This window comes from Alexandromys fortis, unplaced genomic scaffold (assembly GCF_014885135.2).
Source record: "Alexandromys fortis isolate MF-2015 unplaced genomic scaffold, M_Fortis_MF-2015_v1.1 scaffold_120, whole genome shotgun sequence".
In the NCBI taxonomy this organism is placed as follows: Eukaryota; Metazoa; Chordata; class Mammalia; order Rodentia; family Cricetidae; genus Alexandromys; species Alexandromys fortis.
Window position 1 is genome coordinate 2,948,203 of NW_026067999.1, and position 23,376 is coordinate 2,971,578.

General features: G+C 42.1%; 1 protein-coding gene across 1 annotated transcript in view; it reads left to right on the forward strand.

Annotated features, from left to right (window-relative positions):
- The window catches only part of Ace2 (angiotensin converting enzyme 2), a 49,613-nt gene that overhangs the window by 22,743 nt on the left and 3,494 nt on the right, over positions 1-23,376 (forward strand). The window contains exons 7-16 of the mRNA XM_050160665.1: positions 299-396; positions 4,480-4,649; positions 7,211-7,437; positions 9,968-10,112; positions 11,783-11,881; positions 13,276-13,398; positions 13,827-13,999; positions 15,519-15,577; positions 18,596-18,696; positions 21,037-21,153. Coding sequence (XP_050016622.1) covers positions 299-396; positions 4,480-4,649; positions 7,211-7,437; positions 9,968-10,112; positions 11,783-11,881; positions 13,276-13,398; positions 13,827-13,999; positions 15,519-15,577; positions 18,596-18,696; positions 21,037-21,153 — 1,312 coding nt within the window. The remainder of the gene's footprint in view (positions 1-298; positions 397-4,479; positions 4,650-7,210; positions 7,438-9,967; positions 10,113-11,782; positions 11,882-13,275; positions 13,399-13,826; positions 14,000-15,518; positions 15,578-18,595; positions 18,697-21,036; positions 21,154-23,376) is intronic.

Genomic DNA, 23,376 nt, shown 5'->3' on the forward strand with positions numbered 1-23,376 from the left:
TGTCCAGTTTCAATTGTGCCTTCCAATAATAATTCATTATAGGAGAATCTGTGAAGATTCTTTAACAAGCTTTGCCTAAGCACAGAATCTCTTGTACTCTTAGTGTTTTACAGGTGATAAAGAATGTTACTATAAGAAAAGGACCCAATGGAGAAATGGGATTAGTGAAAAGGGAATGCAAATCTAAATGGTTTAGGACTGAATGACTGCCATGCTCAGTCAACCATATGCACTATGAAGATTGGATCTATATTTCTGTTGCTTTTGTCAAATGTTAATGTATTCTTTTTGTCCATAGGTGATATGTGGGGGAGATTTTGGACAAATCTGTACCCTTTGACAGTTCCCTTTGGTGAGAAACCAAACATAGATGTTACTGATGCAATGGTGAATCAGGTAGGAAGAAGAAGTCTTAAACCATGAGGCTTCAACTGTATTTTTCATTTATGCACCTTTCTGTTCTAATCTTGTATGTGAAATCATGTTGATAGAGATCCAAGTTAACTTAAAGTTATTTCTTATGTATTTTCGTCGAAAAGTAGTTTATAATGTCACAGATCTCAAGTACCTTCAATAACAGGACCTCTATTTATCTTGTTGAGAGACAATCAAAATTGAGATGACCTGATATTTTTTTCCTTTAAGCACTAAGATATGGATTAATCACTTGGTTGGAATCGCACATTTCAAAGTCAATTTTTGCTAAGTAATCAGTCTGTGATCTCTATGAATAGTGATGAACAGGAACATCTTATTTTGGATATTAAAAGTCATTGTTAAAATATTACAAGTACCTTTTAAGTCAATTATGTTCTCTTTCATCAGTGAAATCATATTAGATTTTACATGGTTTTTTAAAGATTTAATTAAGTTCTACATTTATGATTAGAAAGAATGGTGACATTTTTAATTGATTTTTTTATTGAGCTCTACATTTGCTCTGCTCCCCTCCCTGCCTCTCCCTTCCCACATTTTTATTCACCTCTAAAATGGTCTCAGATGGTCACACAATAATTAATTATGTATGCTTGCTGAATATTTGCTCGCAAATCCCCTTACAACTGTAAGGAGTAATGTAGTGAGGACCTTCACATATGTAGCATACTCCTGGGGAAAGGTCATGGTAGAATAAAACCCCAAAGCTGCAAGCCCTCAACTCGTGCAGCTGTTCTAGCTCCATGTTGTCATTGAGTCGTAGCAGATGGCCATCATGATATCAACTCTTGTTCTTTCCCAAGGGCCTCCATGTGTGTTGTATATTGCCTTCCACACTGTCTATGTAGTTGCTGCTTTTCCAGTGTTACCTCTAAAAGTGTCAGAGGAGCTCCATTAGAGCCCCATGCTATAAGAGACAAGATGGGCTTGGAGGTGCCATTCACCTAATGGCACAAAGATCATCAGGGGCAGCTCCTTTTTCAATTCAAAACTTCTAATGTTTCTCGTCCACTTCTGTTTTTCTGTTCATTTACTATTCTAGAAATGTTGACTGTGCTTACTGGTCTGTGCTGTTTTGTTCATTCAGCTTCAGAATATCATATTCAAAAACAATCTGGAAATTTATATGCCATCGCAAGCTCCCGCCTTTAAGAATCTTAAACACTAAGAACAAAACAAGAGACATTACAGTCTCTGACTTTAAAACACACTACAAAGTGGGATCATTAGAAATAGACACAGAGACCACTAGAGCAGAACAGAAAACCTAGAAGCAACTCATGCGTTCATACCCAACCAATTTTCAACAAAGGTGCTGAGAACTTACATTTGAGCAAGGACAGCCTGTTCAATAATTATTAGATGCTGTGAAATTAGATGTTCACATGTAGAAGAACCAAACAGGAATTTTGTTTCTTACCAGTTCCAAAAACCAAATCAAAAGGGCCAAAGATCTAGTTGTAAGACCGGAGACTATGAAGCAGGGGAAATGATTCCAGACATTGGAATAGGTAAGGAATTTTTAAGCAAGACCCCCAAAACACAGAACTCAAAAGCTAAAGTAGACAAACATGAAAGTAAAAGCTTCTGCACAGTTAAGGAAACAGAAAGAAGAGAAAACAATATGCAGAACACAAGAAAGTATTGAAAACATGGACATGTGGTGAGAGTTAATATCTAAGATGTATAAGAAATACAATAGCAAAACTCCATATAATCTAACTAAAACGTGAGCATTGTTCTTCAATAGGTATTTCTTAAAAGAAGGCATATAGTTAATCATTCTATAAAAATGTTCAATGCCATCAATGATCATGAAAATGCAATTCAAAGCAAAAATGTATGATGACTTCGCTCCAGTAAAAAATGGCTATTTAAAAAAGAAAAAAAAATAAAACAAACAGCAACAACAATAAAAAAAAATAACCCACTGGGTGCTGGTGAGGATGTGAAGTAAAGAGAACCCTTCCACACTGACTTGGAAATGCAACTTAGTACATCCATTAGAGGAAACAGCCCACCACTTCCTTAGGGAATTAAAAATGCAACTGCCATATAATCCAGCAACTTTATTCCTGGGTATATATCCAAAGGAAATGAAATGAGTATGTTGAAGTGTCCTCAATACTCCCATGTTTGTCAGAAGGCTGTTCATAATGCTCCAGACATGAGAACAAACTCAGTGTCTCTATCGGGATGAATAGATAAAAGAAAGTGTGCCACCTGCACACAGTGGAATGCTTTTCAGCATCATGAATGAATTCCTGTCATTCATGAGAGATGAATGGCTCTCAGGCATTCAGATGGAACTGGAGGGCGTTGTGTTAAGCGAAATAAGCCAGACATACAAAGAAAAGCACATATGATCTCACTCATATGTGGGAGTACTAAAGCTGATCTCATGGAAGTTGAGAGGAGAAGGGAGGTCACCAGATGCTGAAGCATGTAAGGAGAAGAAGGAGGGAGATGAAGTTATCATCAGTTCACAGTAATAATTTAGATGTGCTATTGCACAGTGCAGTGACTATAGATAATGATGACATATTGTGTAGTTTTGATAAGCCCAAAGAAAGAAATCAAATATTTTCTTCATAAATAAATGGTAAATGAGAAAACAGATATGTGTATCTTAATTGGAACATTAGACAGCATATATGTGTATGAAAACACACATTATATCCTGGAAACATGTGTACATTTCTATTCGTTTGTATCAGTAAACTATGAATTCAAATTAAAAGACTGTCATACTAATTAGTACCAATTTTTTGACATTAAGCCTTTAGGAGTCAATAATATAACTGATGACGCTAATAATAACAACACACATTCATATTCTGTTTCTTATCGCTAGGGTTGACAGAATAGATACACTAAACATGACTGATATTCAAGATCAGAATAAATCTTCTGTTACTAAAAATAGTTCATGGCACCAAGTATTAAATAGTCAACCTTGGTTTGCCTGATGTGGGCTTCATTGCCTCAGCGGGCCTGGTTGTCCCCTGAGACATTGGTATGAAAGAATTTGCCAGGTGGCACATGCCTATGGCAATCTTTGTATAGTTTCAAAACATTCTGAAAGTTCAGATGCTGAAGTGAAGCTCAAATCCTCATTGGCTTCTAGGCTACATCTGGCATTTTGCTTCTAAAGGCCTAGACCTTCATGTCTACTATGTTGTTCATTTCTTTCATTGAGTCGAACATATGTCTTGACCTGATGGAGGTGGGTCTTGTATCTTATCCGTTGATTTCATAGCCAGGCCAGACAGTGTTTGAAAAAATACAGTTTCCGTGTAATTATTTCTGGGTATAAACTAGCCATGCGGGCGGCCGGGTGCCGGGGACGCAGCCCTGCCGCTCCTATTTCAACATTGACCCTTTAAGGAATTCAATGACCACTGCCTTTAGGTAAGTAGTCTTCAGCAAATGGATCATTAGTTTTTTTGGTTTGTGTTGGAATATAAAGAAAACTAATCGTGGATTTAGCTTGAAGGTAGACGGTTTGTCTAACACACGTAAAGCCCTGGATTGCTTCACAGCACTGGAGGGTGGGGGAGTCCATAAAAACCCAAAATCCAAGAATAAGGACAAAACAAAAGAAAACAGAAAGCATCCCACATATAACTCAGCTTGTTATTAATATTTTCATGTATCTTTTTATTAGTGAACATTGATACCAACTAAATGGTTTCTTTTAATTTTTTTCACTTCTAATTTTACTCTATTTTATAATGTCCGTATGGTTTCTTTGTAGATAGTTTGTGTGCCTGCACAGTTTCTATTTCACAAAAGTCTCATTCCTTACTCATTCTGATGACCGTTTCCTCTTTGCTTATATAAAACCATATTCAATGTAAGTAACTCCTTGACACAAGTTTTGATTATTTCCTAGGTAAATTCCCTAGAGGCAGCTGTGCAGGCAGGTGGTAAACATTAAAAAGCCCAGCTTTCTGTTGGGAAAGTTATGCTAATGTCTATGGCCAACAGGAAGAATTTCTATTATAGTATAGGGACTAAATATTCTTTCTTTTTCTCCCTCAGGGCTGGGATGCAGAAAGGATATTTAAAGAGGCAGAGAAGTTTTTTGTTTCTGTTGGCCTTCCTCATATGACTCAAGGATTCTGGGAAAACTCAATGCTGGTTGATCCAGGCGATGGTCGGAAAGTGGTCTGCCATCCCACAGCTTGGGACCTGGGGAAAGATGACTTCAGGTACCGGGGCTGATGCTTGCAGCGCAGATACTGAACAGGAAGCAATGAAGGCAGGATTCCCTACGCTTCTCTGAGCATATGATTTAAGGGTCTGCAAACTAAAGTTGGGAGTCGACAAGAGTACATCTGTCTCACTCGGGAAAAGAAGGTCCACAGGTCCCTGAATGGCACTTTTAGAGAACATACCTTACTTGAAAATTTGCATGTTGATTAGAGTCTCCTGATCACAGGGTTGGTGGCACCCCTATTAGGAAAGATTTGGTGCCAAGAACCTATTACAAATGAACAAATGACTCACACGTTGATCTTCCCCTCTGCCCCTCACTCTTGTGAAATAGGACGAATGGATAACAAATTGGAATAAGAGGGAGAAAATGGTACGTGCTGTAAGACAGATGTAGGGAATGCTTTCTTAGGAATTGGAATACGGGAATGAACCACTCCTGTACTGGGAGATAGGGTCAGACAAGGGCTTTATGGGTGGTTTAGGAATTGAGCTTGGATTGCAAGAAGAGGTTGGATAAATACCTGGGAGGACAGCACATGGGAAGAACAGAGGGATTAGGTGCAGAGGGCGGGACCTGGTGTCGGTGCTGAAGTCAGCAAGCTCAGGCTGGAACAAAAAAAAAATATGTTCAGGATAGTTTGAGAGTCTGTGACGTGGCAGAATGAGCACGGGGTTTGGAATCCAAGGTGTGTCACTTAGTGATCTGGCAACCTTGAGCAAAGTCAGCTTGGCTTTCAGTTTCCTTATCTACAAAGCAGAGCACTAATGACCAGGTTTGTGTCTTGGGTTCATTCCCTGGCTTGCACTGGCAGTTTATATAAGGGGAGACCTCTCAGGAAAAGGCAAGTGAGGGAACAGGTCGAGTTAGGCAAAGCCGGTAAGGATGCAGTCTGTGATGGAGACTTGACTCCAGCCTGATCTCATGAACTGCTCTGAAGCCTGATTTGAATCAGAATTCATCACACCTTGAGCCAAAGGTGTGGACTTTATATATACCCTATGTTAGTCAGTCACAGGCTGTAGATTACCCCAAAGTATTAAGAAAACCTCTCGCCCAGGGGTGGTAGTGCACGCCTTTAACCCCAGCACTTGGGAGGCAGAGGCAGGCAGATCTCTTTGAGTTCAAGGTCAGCCTGGTCTGCAAAGCGAGTTCCAGGACGGCCAGGACTGTAACACAAATAAACCCTATCTTGAAAAAAAACAAAAGAAAAGAAAAGAAAAGAAAAAAGAAAAAACCATCTCTTTGGGGAATGGGGTCTAGTTCTACAAACAGCCATTAGAGTTAGAGGTCAGTAGTCATTTCCTGTAAAGATAGTAAGGAGTGAGGGCTTTGAAAACCTCTGTGCAGCTGGGCAGTGGTAGCACACACATTTAATCCTTTAATTTTAGCACTTGGGAGGTAGAGACAGGCAGATCTCTGTGAGTTCAAGACCAGCCTGGTCTACAGAGTGAGTTCAAGGACAGGCAGGGCTGTTACATAGAGAAAATCTTCCTCGACCCTACACCCCCAAAAGAACCCCCCTTTTGCAATTAGATAACTGTGCCCTTGTAGCATGAAAACAGAGATAAATAATCCATAAACAAATGAGTGGGGATGTGTGCTTATTAAAGCAGGTATCAGGCTGTTGGTGATCAGTCCAAATCTTCTGGTAAGGCTGAGAAATGAGAACATATTCATAAATATAGATAGCAAGTATATAATAGCTATTATAATTGTGAGAAAAAAGAATAGAGAGAAATGTTAGGAAAGCAAGTTGTGGTCATATTGGGGTGGATATAGCAGGTTGACCTTATTCTAAACAGTGGGGAGTTTCTGAAGAGTGTTTATCAGTGTGCAAGGGGCAAACAAAAGGGAATGATGGGAAGATCCATCTGAAAATCTCTTGAAATATACCACCCACTCATATCTGAGTGAGCATAGGGCTGTGAAATGGAGAAGGGCCACCACACATTTGCCAAACGCAGTTGTGTTCTCACTGGGTCACAGCAGTTAGACAACATCCACCTGTTGTCTTGAAACATCATTTCTTGTTGACTTCTATGTGGTGATGGTCTTCCAGACGTCACACGTTTTCTATGCACCCTGGCTGTATGCTTTGCAAAATCTTAAGTACTTAGACATTCTACAGTTTTGTCTTTGGTCGTCTTTCTTGCTACCCTGCTCCTGCTTCTTGGGCCATCGTGTCTACCTTTGTGATTTACATTTTAATGATGCCCAAGTCTAAGTATCTCACCCCTTTTCTGTCCTGGCTATACATGGTGGTTCTAGAACACTTGGCCTGTATTCACTTATTGTTATGCACTTGGCCATTTTTATCAATCACTTCCATGTTACTCACCTCAGAATTATGTAACAGAGAGCTCTGCTTATCACACTTTCCATGTGTGTATGAGCACAAGAAGGGAATCTAGACCTGCCCATCACTTCATATCAAGTAACAGGTTCATAAGGGAAAAATAATAAAAATTCAATGTTGAAAATCTTCATGTTGCCCAACTCCAAAAAAAAAAAATCTGGAAATTAAGTAAGATTCTTGCCCATTTTTTTATGCAGAATCAAGATGTGTACAAAGGTCACAATGGACAACTTCCTGACAGCCCACCACGAGATGGGACACATCCAATACGACATGGCATATGCCACACAGCCTTACCTGCTGAGAAATGGAGCCAATGAAGGCTTCCATGAAGCTGTTGGGGAAATCATGTCACTTTCTGCAGCTACACCTGAGCATCTGAAATCCATTGGTCTTCTGCCGTCCAATTTTCAGGAAGATAGTGGTACATTTTCCTTTGGCTTGTTTGGGGGGTAATCTGATAGGAGGAGAGGTATTTATTATCACCTATTAGAAAATACTTGTTTTTCTTTATGCTGCCTAAGTGAAAAAAATGTTTATGGGGCAATTTTTTTTAGAGCATGGTAACTTGTGGTTTCATATATTTAAGCAAGGAATTAAGTGAGATAACTGAATGGATGATTTTGGGATTCTAAGAATGATCTAATAGAAACTTGGTGGACTTTTTGAAGATGCTGAAATAGCGTGAAGAACTTGGATGGTTTGTCCAAGTGTCTGGCTTTTAAAGAGTTGGCTGTCATTTTAGGTTACAAACAGATAGGCAACTCCCCAGACTGTTTGAGTGGGAACAGGTTATTCTGAGACTGTTTTACAAAGAAGGGGTGTGAACAGAAGGCCCATGCTATTTCTCAACATCTTTACCTCAGGCAGTCCATCTATTTGGGAGGCTTGAACTTGATGAAACACTACGACTTTTCAGGAGAGCGAGATTTTTCAGTGAGGTTGCTGTGGCTTTTGCAAAAGAAAAAACATCATCTACTACTTTCATTTCTTTCATGAATTTTTCACTTCACTTTTTACTAGTTTTTAGGTTCTGTAATTTATTTTATTTTTCAAATTACATGTATGAATACGCATAAGGGCGCTTTGCTCCTATCCTCCATCATTCCCTTCCTTATTCCTTTCCCTTCCCTCTGAACCCACATTTTCCAACAAATTTCCCTCCGATGTTCATGACCGTGTGTTTGTATCTCACTGCATTTCATGAGGGTTTGGGCTGAGCCTTGGTTCAGGGGAGTAAAGGTCAGGAGTTCCATCCTTGTGTGCACAATTTACTTGACTTTGATCTCTGGCTCTTAGTGACCTGACAAAGGCCTGATAGGAGCCAGGGGAAGGCCATCATAATTTCTGAAATAGTCACTGTTAATCCAGGTACAGTAGTTTATAGACCAGTAGCGGTGCTTTTTGATGAAGAAAGCAACATGGGAAAAGCAATTTATGGTAACTATACCTGCTTCCTAATTTAAAAATACAGCTAATCCATGCTAATGAACAGACAATGATTTATTTTATGTTTTTTTTATGTCTGCCTTGAAAATCGGCAAAGATGTGAAATCAGTGTGTTTCTTCTGATGTCACACAATGAAAGCACTGGCTTGAAAACTCCTCCTTTCCTTGGTTCTGGCCTTGTGAATGGTGTCAAACCAATAGATTCCTTTATTCTTTTTCTGCTTTCCTTGATCTTGTCCTTCTCTTCTTTTTGGGGTTGTGAATGATTTGTTGCTTGTAGACAGGGTCTTCCTCTGTAGCCAGGGATGTCCTAGAACTCACAACAGTCCCTTCTACCTCAGCCTCTCAAGTTCACGGATTCTAGGCATGAGTCACTGTGCCTGCCTCTTTATTGTTCTAAACAAATTTATTGAGCACCTACTATGTGCGAGGCACCCCCCCCCCAGATAACAACCCCTGCACTTACACTGCAGTGGTCTTCTGTGGTGTGCTGGTGGCCAGCTCGACTTCCCTGTAGGGTAATAGGCAGTTAATATTCTTGCTAAGAAAGAAATCAGTCCACTTAAAGGACATTGTACTTATGATTATCCAGTGGAGGATGCCTTCTAGAGATGTCCATTAAATATTTTGGGCTTAAATTTATTTTGAATTACTATACAAGAACATAACTGTTGTACATGTTAATGGAATAACATGATGTTGAGATACGTGTATAGCTCATGTGATATTTACACGACAGCAAACGTCTCTATCTCTACAAACATCACTGGCCGATGGTGAACCTTTTGACAATCTTTTTTTCTCGCTTCTCTTGCTTTTTGCTTCGTCAGCGCTGGAAATGGACCCGAGGGCCTCGCCCGTGCTAGGCAATCACTCTACCGCCGATGGAGCTCTTCCTGAAAAAGCACAAGACGTTATTGTCCTTTAGATAGCCAACCTGTTGTGCAAAAAAACCCGATATTTTTTTAAAAAAATTTCCCCGCCCTAGTTTCCAAGGTTTCACCACATCTGTTTAACGTTTGCTTGTTTACTAAGGACTCACAGAGGGTATTACAGAGCAGACACTGGACTGGGTACACAGTCTTGAATGAGACATTAACAGTTACTACCTGCATGGAGCTCTCAAGAATAAACAGTATGACTAGGAAAATAGATGAAATTGCCCTACTTAACTCTGATAAGGGGATATTTGAAGGAGGCAATTGAAAGTGGTTTAAAAAAAATATGGATCAGTTAACTTGTGAATTTTTACTTAGTTGTTCTTTTCTGGGGTTTTATTCTAAATCCGTCACCAGAGAAGAAATATATATATATATATATATATATATATATATATATACACACACACATTATACATATGTCCACTGCCAATATTTCTCATGTAGCCATCCTGTAGTAGAGTTATCCTGAGGAGGAATAATAGCTTGAGATTAGACAAAGTCTCTTACAAAATTTCTGCTTTCGTCTTCCATCTTAATATTTGCCCTTTTCCATGTTCCTTTCAGAAACAGAAATAAACTTCCTCCTCAAGCAAGCGCTGACCATTGTTGGGACGCTGCCATTCACTTACATGCTAGAGAAGTGGCGGTGGATGGTTTTTAAGGGAGAAATTCCCAAAGAGCAGTGGATGCAGAAGTGGTGGGAGATGAAGTAAGTCAACGACTTTGCAGTCCACGAACCATTTCCTCAAGGGCTTACTGTTCCCTTAAGAGCATTTGGCTTCGCTCGCAGTGCTATCTCTATTTCAATTGCCCAAGGGGAGGCTTTCTGAGGTCACCTGAACCCACAAATTGCAGGGGGGCTAGGACACCAATGCCAGATGGCCTGGTTGGTGGATAAATACCTTAGCTCTCCTGTTTTCTTGTGGAACAGCTCTCATGGTGAGTAGTGTCCTTCTTCATGTGGGAATCAGTTCACATTGCTTATAGAACTGATATTTGTGACAATGCGCCCTTTGGGCAGGAGTCCTGTTTTCCTTTCTCACTCCTTTGTTCCTGTTTCCTGAAATTGTTTCCCAGGACATGGTCTCAAGGGTCTTTTTTTGAGTTGTAAGATAAGAAATGTGAAGTAAGCCTGGTAGTGGTGGTGCATGCCTTTAATCCCAGTACTTGGGAGGCAGAGGCAGGCAGATCTCTGAGTTTGAGGCTAGCCTAGTTACAGAGCGAGTTCCAGGAGCTCCAGGGCTACACAGAGAAACCCTATCTTGAAAAACCAAAAAAAAAAAAAAAAAAGGAAGAAAAAAGATGTAATTACTCAGGGTAGTTTCTAATGTTTGTGAATAAGCGAAGCTGTCCCCAAAGAACCAAAGTTGCCTGCAAAAATTGCAATAATAAAGGGCAAAACTATATTCCTTTTAAATAATGTCTAAAAATGAAGCCTATATGGCTTCTCTACCCTTTTTCTCAACTGTGCTAACTTTTGGATCCCTGTTAACTTACTTTAAACCAACTTGGAAGCAGACCTCCAAAGTACTGATTGCCCATTTGGCCATTTGCCAATCAGAAGTGCAGTTTCTCCTTAGTGTTCTGGCATAGTATTTAGCACGAGAACAATAGAGATAATTGAGACCCAGCCTCAGACTCCAGCTTATGTCTTGGTGGTAAGGAGTTTACGTGTGAAAAATCACAGCATAGGGAGAGAAGTGGCAGAGATTAGAGACAACGCTAGAGACCTAGAGACGATGTATGAAAGTCGAAGGCGGGCTCAGAGGTAGAGAAGGGGGGGCAACGAGAAAGGGAGCAGGATGTGATAATAAGGGATTGAGGATGATCAAGAATATTACATGCATGTGTGAGATGTCATGGGGACCTGGATTTTATGTAACTAATAAATACTAGTAAAAGGCAAGAGACTAAAGCATTACTAAAAGAAGACCCTGAGTCTAAGGGAGCGTAAGGGTTTAAGTGCATTGCCCAGTGGGTGGCAAGCTCCACAGAAGGGGACGCATTTGAATTAGCTTTGAAAAAAAAAAGATTTCAGTTTTACAAACTGCTGACAGGAACACAGAAAGTGCGGTGCCTGAGAGGAATGGATAGGGTTTCCACTGCATATTTATAGCCATACAGTGTTCTCTATGGACTCTTTAAACTCTGGATTTTAAGGAGATAGCTATTTTCCAATGGTGAGTTTTGGCTGAATTAAGGCAACAGGAGGCAAACACACAAGAGGCTTTACTTTCTGGTTTTTGCATTTTTTTTAAATTTCAATTGACAACCAGTTTCAATACAAATACTATTGCCAGGTGAAAGTGCTCTGAGCTCAAGCTCCCTTCTCATGGTGGTCTACCCCCAACTGACACACGCTTCCCTTTTCTTCCGAAGGCGAGAGATCGTCGGTGTGGTGGAGCCTCTGCCTCACGACGAAACCTACTGTGACCCTGCAGCTCTGTTCCACGTGTCGAATGATTACTCGTTCATCCGGTAAATGACAGTCCTCTCCTCTCTGTTGAGCATCTGCTGTTTAAAGGATAGCCGAGGCTAATAACAAAAGCATAAAAGGCTCAATGAAGTGACAATTACAAGGCTTTTCTATCTACCTCCTACCGCAAGCTTAATGTAGATGATCAGTTTCAATTCAATGTAATGCAGCTTAATGTTTTATTGGGTTAAGTGGACTTAGCTGAGACTTTCCCGCATTGTTAAGGAATGTCCTATTTTGCTTTGTATTGCTGGGATAAACACCATAACTAAAAGCAACTTGGAGAGGAAAGGGTTGATTTGGCTTTGTTCCACTCACAATCCATCACTGAAGGAAGTCAAGGCAGGAACTTAAGCAAGGCAGGAAACTGGAGGCAGGAACTGAAGCTGAGACTGTGGCGAACACTGCTTACTGGCTTGCTCTTCATGACTGCCTTGGTTTGCCTTCTTGTAACTCACAGGACATCAATCATTAATCTAGAAAATGCTCCAAAAATTGGCTCCTGAGGCCAGTGTGACGGAAGCATTTTTTTTCAATTGAGGTTCCTTCTTCTTAGATGACTCTAGCTTGTGTCAAGTTGAGAAACAACAACAACAAAAACTAGACATAAAGCAAAGAAAAACCAGCCTACAATTCACAATCTCAGAGATCCTGGACAGCAAAGAGAACCCTAAGAGACATATACTTGGATCTAATCTACATGGGAAGTAGAAAAAGACAAGATCTCCCGAGTAAATTGGGAGCATGGGGATAATGCGAAAGGGCAGAAGGGGAGTGAGGAGAAAGGGAGGGGAGTGGAGAAAAATATTTAGCTCAATAAAACACAGTTAAAAAAAAAACAACCAAGCACAACAGGACCATTTGGTGAAGCAGAAAAATACTTTTAATTCATCTTCTCATCACTAGTAGAGTTTACTAGGCATCAAAAAAGTATTTTATTATTGCTGTTGTCTATTTTATCTTTTGTTTGAGACAGAGACTTAACTACACGTCCCAGGCTGGCCTTGAACTCATGATCGATCCTCCTTCCCTAATGCTGGGATGCAGGCATGTGTGGGCCTCACCTTCTATATTTGTAAAAATGGGAGTTTTAACTTACCTGGTGTAAGAAGAAGATTGCCACCGCTTTATAGGAAAGGGCTCTAAGTCTGTGACAGCAATTCAAATGTCACTAACCCATGGCAGAGTAGCCACGCTGTTCTATCGTCAAACGTATGCAATGAAAATAACATTTGGTACATGTGAAGAGGTCACGTTGGACTCCTGCTACAGGAAGACTTTTAGGCAACACCTCTGGGGTTACTTGGGCCAGGAATGTCAGTATCCACCCAGATCTGTGACTCTGCGACCGCAATAAAACATGAGCCTTCTTTTTGTTCCTTTGTCACTTGTACAGATACTACACAAGGACCATTTATCAGTTCCAGTTTCAAGAAGCCCTTTGTCAAGCAGCTAAACATAATGGCCAACTGCACAAATGTGACATCTCAAATTCCACTGAAGCTGGACAGAAGTTGCTGTAAGAATTGCCTCAAAATGCCGAGCATCTCTTAGCACCCCGTATTATTCATTGCCATGTCTATGATTTAATTTAGTTTATTTGCCTTCTCCGACATCTTCCCCCCAAAAAAGAAACATTGGGACTTCAGAATTTCTCCAACCAACCAACCATGAAATAAATGTTTAATGTGGAACAAGATGGGAACCTAGATCATGAGATGCCAGGATAGGTCACCTCTTGGTCCCTCTGTGATAACCACACAGCTCTCTTTCCAGCAATTGGAAGGAAAGAGAAACTGAGTCTTAGATCCATCTGATAATATGCCTTATTCTTCTAATCCACCCAAAGAAAATGCAGCCCATTCCAAGAAAAGAAGTGTAGAGTGTAGATGCGAAGGTGTGCCCAGCAGCTTCAAAATGACCCGCACGCTGTCTTTTTTCCTGTAGCAATATGCTGCATCTCGGGAAATCCGAACCCTGGACCCGAGCATTGGAAAATGTGGTGGGAACAAGGAATATGGATGTAAGACCACTGCTCAATTACTTTGAGCCATTGTTTGTCTGGCTGAAGGAGCAGAACAAGAATTCTTTTGTGGGGTGGAACACTGACTGGAGTCCATGTGAGTTCACAGACTGCGCATGCATTGTGCATTGTTCCTTGTTTGCTTCGCTGAGTGTCCTTTTTATAGCCTCGCGGGGGCTGGGACACAACTGAATCTGTCTTCCCTCTTCTTGAGACACGGTCACAAACTCTGTCGGGTGTTCTTATCAGTCTCACGTTCACAACAAGAGTATAAGACTCTCCTACTGCCCTTGGACGGTGCTCTTTGGCCTAGTTTGCTTTCTGTTGTTATGAGGACCATGACCAAAGGCAACGTAGAGAGGGGAGGGTTTCTTTCAGCTTACAGCTGATTGTCCATCATCAGAAGCTCAAGACAGCAATGTGGAGGCTGGAACTGGAGAGGGGCTGTGGAGGAACACTGCTTACTAGCTTGCTCTCTCTCCATGCCTTGACTCGGCTTGGCTTTTTCCCTGGACCACCTGCCCAGGAGTGGCATTGTCCACGATGGGCTGGGACTTCACACATCAATTATTAGTCACAAAATGCCTCACAGGCCAATAGGATGAAGACACTGTTTTCAAATAACTATAGCTATGTCAAGTTGATAAGAACAAATGGGCCAACCTAACTCTTCTGAGACAAACACTGTCATCTGCATCATGGTTAGACCCTGAGTTTCTGACAGTTACTTTCTTTAAAACTTCGCTTGCTTTGGTGTCTTACTGTCAGTCAGCCATAGAACCCTCTCCTACCTACTCTCCCACTGTCTCTGGAGAGACTTAACATGATTTTTAGTGAAGCTATTATCAATATATAAATATTGTCTGGCCAGTTGCACAGCCAAACAACATACAATGCTGTTTCCTTTCTTAAGTGACTTGTTTGTAACAGAGTTTCAAATCACCTCAGCTTTTGGCATGCATACTTCACCATCAAGCAGAATATTGATTGCTTACCAACTAGTCCCATCTATCTATTCTTCTCAGCTCCATCTTCCTCCCTTGAAACTTCCCCATGGAGTCTCACATACTCCTATCTTAATACGGACCATAATCGTCCTTCAGAGTTATCGCCTGGTTCCTCCAGGTTGAATCCTGTTTCCTGGGTTGCACCTCTTCTTTCCAGGTTTATATCTTGTTCTGTTGGAGAACAAGTTCCAATTGGCTGAGTAAGTGATGTTGGTGTACAGAACCACGCCATCCCTACAGTGGCTTTAACCACAACCTCAGGATCATTTCCCCCTCTCTTCACACCTCTGTTGTATAGGAATCCCAAGGTCTCTCTCTCTCTCTCTCTCTCTCTCTCTCTCTCTCTCTCTCTCTCTCTCTCTCTCTCTTTCTCTCTCCCCCTCTCTCTACCCTGTAATCCCTTCTGTGTACACACCCACATCAAGCAGTGACTTATGGTCCTCTCAGAACACAGTTACCAGTTCCTCATCATTTCTTATTCTGTAAAAGCTGTGTCTTTACCTTAAAAGACGCCTATCGCTGTCACCTTGGTGCAATCTTGGGATGGGAAAATAAATGTGTGGTCAGTCTGTCATGTAAACCAATTGCCTGAAATCTCTCTTTAATCAGATGCCGACCAAAGCATTAAAGTGAGGATAAGCCTAAAGTCAGCTCTTGGGGAAAATGCAGTGAGTATTCTCAATGGTGATTCCGGTTTTCTTCAGAACAGTCTCTTCCCTTGAAATCCCGTTTCAGTGTGGCGTACATGAAGCGGGGCCACATGGTTCTCTTAAAACTATAATCCCCAGGTCTCACCTTCAGCTAACTCCTTCTCTCCCTCCCTCCCTTCCTTTTCTTTGTAAGCCATCCCTTACTGGATATACATTGTCTGCTTTTCAGTTGTGTTCTGAAGATCTGTGCAGAACCATCTGTTCTGATCCTTAATTAGCAAGCACTCACCTTCTCTTGGCACTATGACTTGTATTCAAGGGCAAGGTCATGGTTCTATACTAAGGGCTTATTTCTTTTCTTAGGTTTTGTTTTCGTAATCATCTACATCCTATTTTATTAACAGTATGGTCAGTTCATGTGCAAAAAATTCCAATCCGGAAGCTTGGTCAGAGTGTAGCATCTCGGGCCCCACCCCTGGACCTGCTTAATCAGGACCTACATTTGTAAAGCCTCCATTGGTTTATATACATAGTAATGACTGGGAAGCCCCTATTCTCAAACTTGGCTCAACATTGGAATTGTGTGGGGAGCCTTCAAAATATGTTTGTGGGCTCCTCCTCCCGAGATACTGGCTTAATTGCTCTGGAGTGTGACACCAAGATTTGGGCGTTAAGAGTTTCCTTTTGTTTGAGTCTGGATCTAACAATGCAGTAACAGCTGGCCTGGAACTCACTACAGACAAGACAGACTTTGAATTCCCAGACAGCCTCAAGAGTGCTGAGATTAAAGTCCTGCACCACCACAGCCAACCTCACTAAGAGATTTTCAATCCGGAGCTGGGGTGATGGCTTGGTGGCTAAGAATACTTACTCATGGCTTTTGCAGAGGACCCGGATTTGGTTGCCTGTACCCACACGGTGGTTCACAACCATGTTGTAGTCCCAGTTGCAGGGTTTTGTGTTCTATTTTGATCTCCCCAGGCACCAGCACACACATGGTACCGGCAAAACACTGATACCCATAAAATAAATACATTTAAAAAATGTAAAGTCTTTTTAAATCTCCTAGAAGTTCTAAGTATAGCCACGTTGAGAGCCATTGACTTAGAGATGCAGTTTAGGGTGACAAAATATTTTATAGACACTCTTATTATTTATACCTTTAGCTATTGCTCTCCCCTGAACATCCATCTCACTTGCTCCAGCTCTGGGAAGTATAAACTTTTTCAAAAAGACAATTTTATTAGCATCTAGCGATTGTACAAAATGAGTTTCGTTCTGAGAGTTTCCTGCATTTACATAATTTCCTTTGCCGATAACTCACCCCTTCAGTTACTGGCTTCCCCACCCACCTGCACTCTTCCCTTTCCTCTTTCCAAATGACCCTCTTCTCCGTAATAGCTTTGATTAGCAAAGAGGAGATAGATGGGGATCAACAGCCAGGGCGTGTCCCGGAAACCTGAAAGCTTTGCAGGTTTAGAAGTCAACCTGGGACAATCAGATAAAACAGTCCAATGTACTCCAGAAAGGTGTTGTGCCATTGTAGAGATCCAGAGATTCAGGTTCTACCTCCTCATTTCCGGAGAAGTTAAATATTTCCCAAGACTTGAAAAATAACTTTGCTAAATAAGACACCATATTATAAATAATACATGCATTAAAATAAAAACAAAAGAAAGCAATTATTTTTATTTTTTATTGAAAATCGATTCTTTTCTCATACGATGGTTACACTTTCCCTTCTCTCTACTCCTCCCGGTTGTCTCTCCTCCTGTCGTCCCCTTTCTGTCCCGGAATTGAAAAGAGTAGGCGCTGAGAAAGCAAGTGTACAAACACAAGCCCATCGCTTCTCCACTCTGAGTTCGCATTCTTATGTCTGAATGGGCATTGCAGGCCCACGAGAGTTTCTCTCTTCACTTTGATTAGCTCCTCCCTGGCCTAAGACATTGAAAGTGCTCCTGGCAGGTCAGGAGAGGCAGCAGATCTTTCGTCTGGACATTTGAGGCCATGTTCCCTTTCCACGAGACCTTGCTGGTGTGCCATTCGGAAGCCAACCATTGAGTGAGATGCCCACTCGGAACTCATGTGCAGTAGGGCCAGAATGTCTGCCCTGTTCAAGCCATTTCGTGGTGCACATCCACTGGAGCTAAGGCATCGTTTTCAGAATTTACCTTTTAACTGTTTTAAACTATGGAAGTACCGGCCAGAAAATTACTAGGAACAACATTATCGTACCATTATTACTATTAAAAAATAAACTCCATCCTTCACATATCTGGGCAAAACCATCTTTAGGTGAAAACAATTCTTTTGAGAGCTTTTGTCTTGCTTTTCTCTATAAGAAAATGAAATTCCCGTGTCATCCATTGATCTCTACTGCCACCTACTGGAGGAAATATTGAGTGCTGACACCTCTACTAGGCTGTGCACACAACCCCAAGCTCTTTTTTTTTTTTTTTTTTTTTTGAGATCCCGTGTAGCCCAGGCTGGCCTTGAAGTTGCTCTGCAGCCAAAGTTTGCCTTGAAGTCCTGATTCTCTTGCCTCTACCTCCCTAATGCTGGTATTACATGTATGGTTCAAATAGCTGAGAACTTATCAAAACAGTAAATGTTAGATTTAGTTGCCTACAACATACGGATAGCCCACGCAAATCCCACAGCTTTGGGCTGTCTCCCATCTATAAACCTATACTTGGGGTTTTTATTTCAATCCATATCAAACCAAAGTGAGAGGACCGGTGGGCGCCATGATTCCTGAAGCAGGGAGGGTTTCCTGACCAGCAGCATTAGCTCCCGGGGTGGGGCTGGGGGGTTGGTAGATAAACAAACATCTCATCTTAAGTGGCCTAATCAGACACTCTTCTTGTAGAGTCAGTAGTCACTTTGAAGCATCCCACTACCAAATGCTGATGTGGGCTCACATTGGAGGGCACAGACTTGATGGCCAGGGTCCTTGGAATAGTGAGGAGGAGTCCCCAGTTTCCCCTCTCTTTTGGCTCTCCCCCACTGAGTGGTGTCTTTCGTCTGAATTTGCAGTATGAATGGAACGACAACGAAATGTACCTGTTCCGAGCATCTGTTGCATATGCCATGAGAGTGTATTTTGCAGAGAAGAAAAACCAGACCGTTCTTTTTGGGTGAGTTGATCTGCTAGGTCCTATACATAAAAATTCCCCTATTCTAGAGTCTGAGGAGATATGCTTAATTTGTGTGTGTGTGTGTGTTTCCCGAGATGGGTTTTCTCTGTGTAACAGTTCTAGCTGTTCTGACATCTGCTTTGTAGACTGTTGGGAGGAGGCTACTTGTTTGTTTCCCGGCTGCCCAGACTCCCGAAATAATCACACAGAAACTATATTATTTAAATCACTGCTTGGCCAATCACTGAAGTGTATTGCTAGCTAGCTCTTACATCTAGAATTAACCCATCTCCATTATTTTATATTTTACCATGAGTCTCATGGCCTACTGGCAAGATTCCAACTGACAGCTCGTGTCTTTCCTCTCTGGAGGCTCTATGGTGTCTCTCTGACTCTGCCTACTCGCTCTCTATATGTATATATCTTCCAGCCTGACTATATTTCTCTCTATATATGTATATATCTTCCAGCCTGACTATATTTCTCTCTATATATGTATATATCTTCCAGCCTGGCTATATTCTGTTAAGCCATTGTCTGAAAGCGGCGTCTTTATTAACCAATAAAAGAAACACACATACAGAAGGACTTCCCACACCAGTAGGCCAGGGCTGCACTCAAACTCAAAGAGATCCTCCTGCCTCAGACTCCCTAGTGCTGGGATCAAAGGTGTGCCCTACCACTGGCCGACACCTGTATTTGCTCAATTCTTTGACAATTTTATAAATGTATGTACTGTGTTTTGTGTTCTCTCATCTGACTCCCACTGAATCCTTCCTTCTCCTACTCTCATACGCTTGTACCTCTTTTTCTAGTGTTTTATTTATTTGTTTGGGGCCACTGAACTTATCTAGGGTTGCTTGCATAAGCGTAGTTCAAAAATTTATTTCACATTTGGAATTTGGGTCACTTCCTTTTAGAATGCTTGTGGTTTAACTTGTAGATAGTATGACAAGGGTTGCTCTTAAATCTCTCTCTCTCTCTCTCTCTCTCTCTCTCTCTCTCTCTCTCTGTCTCTCTCTCTCTCTCTGTCTGTGTCTCTGTCTCTGTCTGTCCCCTTCTCTCTCTTTCTCTCCATACGCTCTCACCCCATCCTTAGAAGTAAAAGAGGGGGGAAGACATTTCTGATTTCTGCCTTCTGTAAGCTTCTTCAGGAGAGAGACCGCAGGGGAGAGGGACTTGTAACTGTGTGCTGTGGCAGAAAGCCCAGGGTCAGGACTAGGAAAGTTCAGCTTTTACTGAGTTGGTTAGAGAGGACATCACTAACGTTAAGAAGCAGAAAAGCCAACAGTGCAGACAATGGGAGAAAGAATTCAGCTAGGGGACAAAGGCACAAAGTCCGACGAAGCACTATCCATTGCTTGCCAATGGAACAGCAAGAAGGTCATTGTGGGAGGAGGAGCATCTGCTAGAGGGCCAATAGGTGATGTGATCAGGGCAGTGTTTGCGCCAGGTAGCTGGGTAAAAGGGAGCAAAGAAAGTTCATTTGGGCCTCAAGGCCATCCCATGGCTTTTGCCTTTTATTTTGAGAAGGTCAAGTAGTCACTCAAGGACCATACTTGGCCACATGATCTGCATTAGTTTTTTTACTAGCACCACTCTGGTAGCTTTGAGAGCCTGGCCTTGTCACATGGTGTGGTGATTCCGACTTTTTGCCTTCATCCAGTGATGCCACCCCCCACTTTGCTGAGCGGGGCCAGGCTAGAGAGCATTAACACTCTGTAGCTGTCTGTGACACTGAGATGTCACTGTCCACCGTGCTGCTTCGCACACTCAAAGGTCACCAATGATTCACTCCTGATTCTCTTGATGCTCTCATTGACATGAAAAAGAAGGGAACAGATTTGGGGTTTGGAGGTAGTAGGAAAAAGCAGTACCAAAAGTTGGTCTTACAACTTTTTGTTTGTCTGTTTTGGTTTTGGGGACAGGATCTCTCTGTGTATCTCTGGCTGTCCTGGAACTCACTCTGTAGACCAGGCTGGCCTTGAACTCACAGAGACCCGCCTGCCTCTGTCTCCAGAGTGCTGGGATTAAAGGCCTGCGCCACCATGCCCAGTGTACCAGGGGTGGGGTGGGGTGGGGGTGTCACAACTTTTATGCAGTTAATTTCATGTGCTTTGGGAAGTATACAATTCTTTGGGCCATATCATCCCCTTATTTGCCCTTGCCCTGCCCCGCTCTGTACCTCCTCATCCAGGAACCTCGCTCTCATCTCCTTTCTGCCATGGCGGGGTGAGGGGGGGTGGGGGAATGGGATGGGACAACTTCCTTTCTTTATTGTGTTCTCTCATTAGGAGAGAAAAAACATGTTTCTTTTCTTTTTTCTTTTTTTTGTCATAGGGTGGAAGATATACGGGTGAGTGGTTTGACACCAAGAGTCTCCTTCATCTTCTTTGTCACTTCTCCCCAAAATGTGTCCGACATCATTCCTAGAAGTGAAGTGGAAGACGCCATCAGGTGAGGTCTTACTTTCACACGAACCATTTAAAGGTGGAGGGGTTAGCAACTGCAGCAATAGCTTCCATTTAGTGCGCCCTTTTTGGGTGCCATGTATATGGTTTACCTCATCCTGAAACTTGGGTGGTGGTTGTTGTTTGTGTGTGTGGTGTCCATGTAGGTTTGTGTGTCAGTGTGCACACATGGCATGGGTACCTATACAGAAACTGGAGGTTGACATTAGATGTCTTTTTTGATCTGTTACCTCTTGGTGTTTTGAGACAGGTTGTCTCACTAAACCTGATGTTGATCAACTCAGCTGGGATGTCAAGGGAGCCTTTCTCCCCCAGCCCCGGCACTGGAGTGGATCGGGACTGGGTGCTACCACACCCAGCTGTATTATGTGGGTGCTAGGGGTCAAAACTCAGGTCCTCAAACTTGTGCAGTAGGGGTTTTGCTGGCAGAACCATCTCTTTGGCAGCACAAACTTGAGTTTTAGTTCTGTTGTAATCCAGTAGCAAGAGACTTGTTTTGATTGGAGACCGCTCCTGGTGCAGTCCTTGGACAAAGATTTAGGCAAACACGGTTTATTTGGGAGGCAGTGCCAAGAAGCACCAATGGAAACTGTGGACAGGAGACAGAGAAGAGAGGAAGATGAGAGCTCAGACCTGCCAGGCAGCTCTGGGAAACGGTAGAAAGTGCTCTGGAATTGCCTTGCTGGAAGGCTGAGGGAGCTGGGCTATTTACCGCTTCTCACTGGTCGTTGTCTGAGAAATGATTCCAGGTGATATGCATTCCTTAGTCTCACTAGCTTGGCAATGGTCTCAGGCAAAGGGAAATCATTTCTGGCTAAAGGAAGCTTGGTTGGCATGTTTGGAAGGAGCAAAAGGGAAATGGGCACGCACTACCACCATTTGTTACAGGGGCATTATGAAAGATTTATTGAACTGCCCAAAGCAGGAAATAAGGCAGGCAAACATCAGGTTCCTTTGCCATTGTCTCCCAGGCTGAGAGAGGAATTTACTGCAGAGTAGTGATTATCCAGACGAAATGACTTGTCCAGTTTGCCAGATGGGATAGATGGTGTGGAAGACGGATGGTTTTCTTTGTCATTAAAAAATGACAATAAAAATAAAAATGCTGCAGGTGGTGGCACACGCCTTTAATCCCAGCACTCTGAAGGCAGAGGCAGGCAGATCTCTGTGAGTTCGAGGCCAGCCTGGTCTACAAGAGCTTGTTCCAGGACAGCTCCAAATGTACAGAGAAACCCTGTCTTGAAAAAGCAAAAAAAAAAAAAAAAAAAAAAAAAATCTTTTGAAGACTATCAATTGACCCATATTAGAAGTGTGTAAACTGAGGCCCAAGGGGGAAGTTTTTTTTTTCCTCTGTTACACAGAGAAACCATGTCCCCTCCCCCAAAAAAATCCAACCGTGCCCATTACAAAAATGCTTAATAAATGTCCTGTACCTGGCATCTCACTAGGTGGTGCACTTGAGCTACACCAGGAATTCTATTGAACTTTTAGACCTGCTGGATAGGGTGTGCCTAGAAAATCTGGCCTGGTTGGGGTGTGTGACTGAATCATGCGCAGAGATTCAGTCTCCTCCTCCAAAAAGGCAAGTATCTGCTTTAGACAAAATGCTGGCTGAGAGCTTCGTGAAGCACCTGCTCTTCCTGGATTTCCAGCTCTGAGCTGCAGGGATCCTCAAGCTTTCTTTTCTAGCAATGACTCTTCTAGACTGAAGAAACTCTTGAGGTTGCCAGGGGTTTTGGCTAATTCTATGCTGGCTGCCTGTCCTCTCTGAAGGAATTGACCTTCTCACCTAGGCCACACCCATAGATAGGAGGCTGTGATGCTGGACATTTTAGTCTACAAACCAGAATGTTCCACCATTGCACTGTCTTTTTTTTAATTTTATGCTAAATAGTCTTCATTTTTTTGACTCCACCAACTTCAGCCACTTGCCTCAGTGCTGGAGAGATGCAGAGGTCTCTTTCCCGTGTTAGTCTTTGATGCTACTTCCCAATGTCAGTGCTTTTTGTTTGGAAAACTCCTACTGGGATTTGGGTACTGGACATGTTTCATTTATAAAAGAGGGACATTCAGTTATGCTTTTCTTTCTTTTGCTGGAAATTCATTTTAGATGCACTCTGAAAGCTGAGAAATTCTTTTTTTTCCTTTTTTTTATTGAAAAGAAAAAAAATTCCGCCTCCTCCCAGCCTCCCATTTCCCTCCCCCTCCT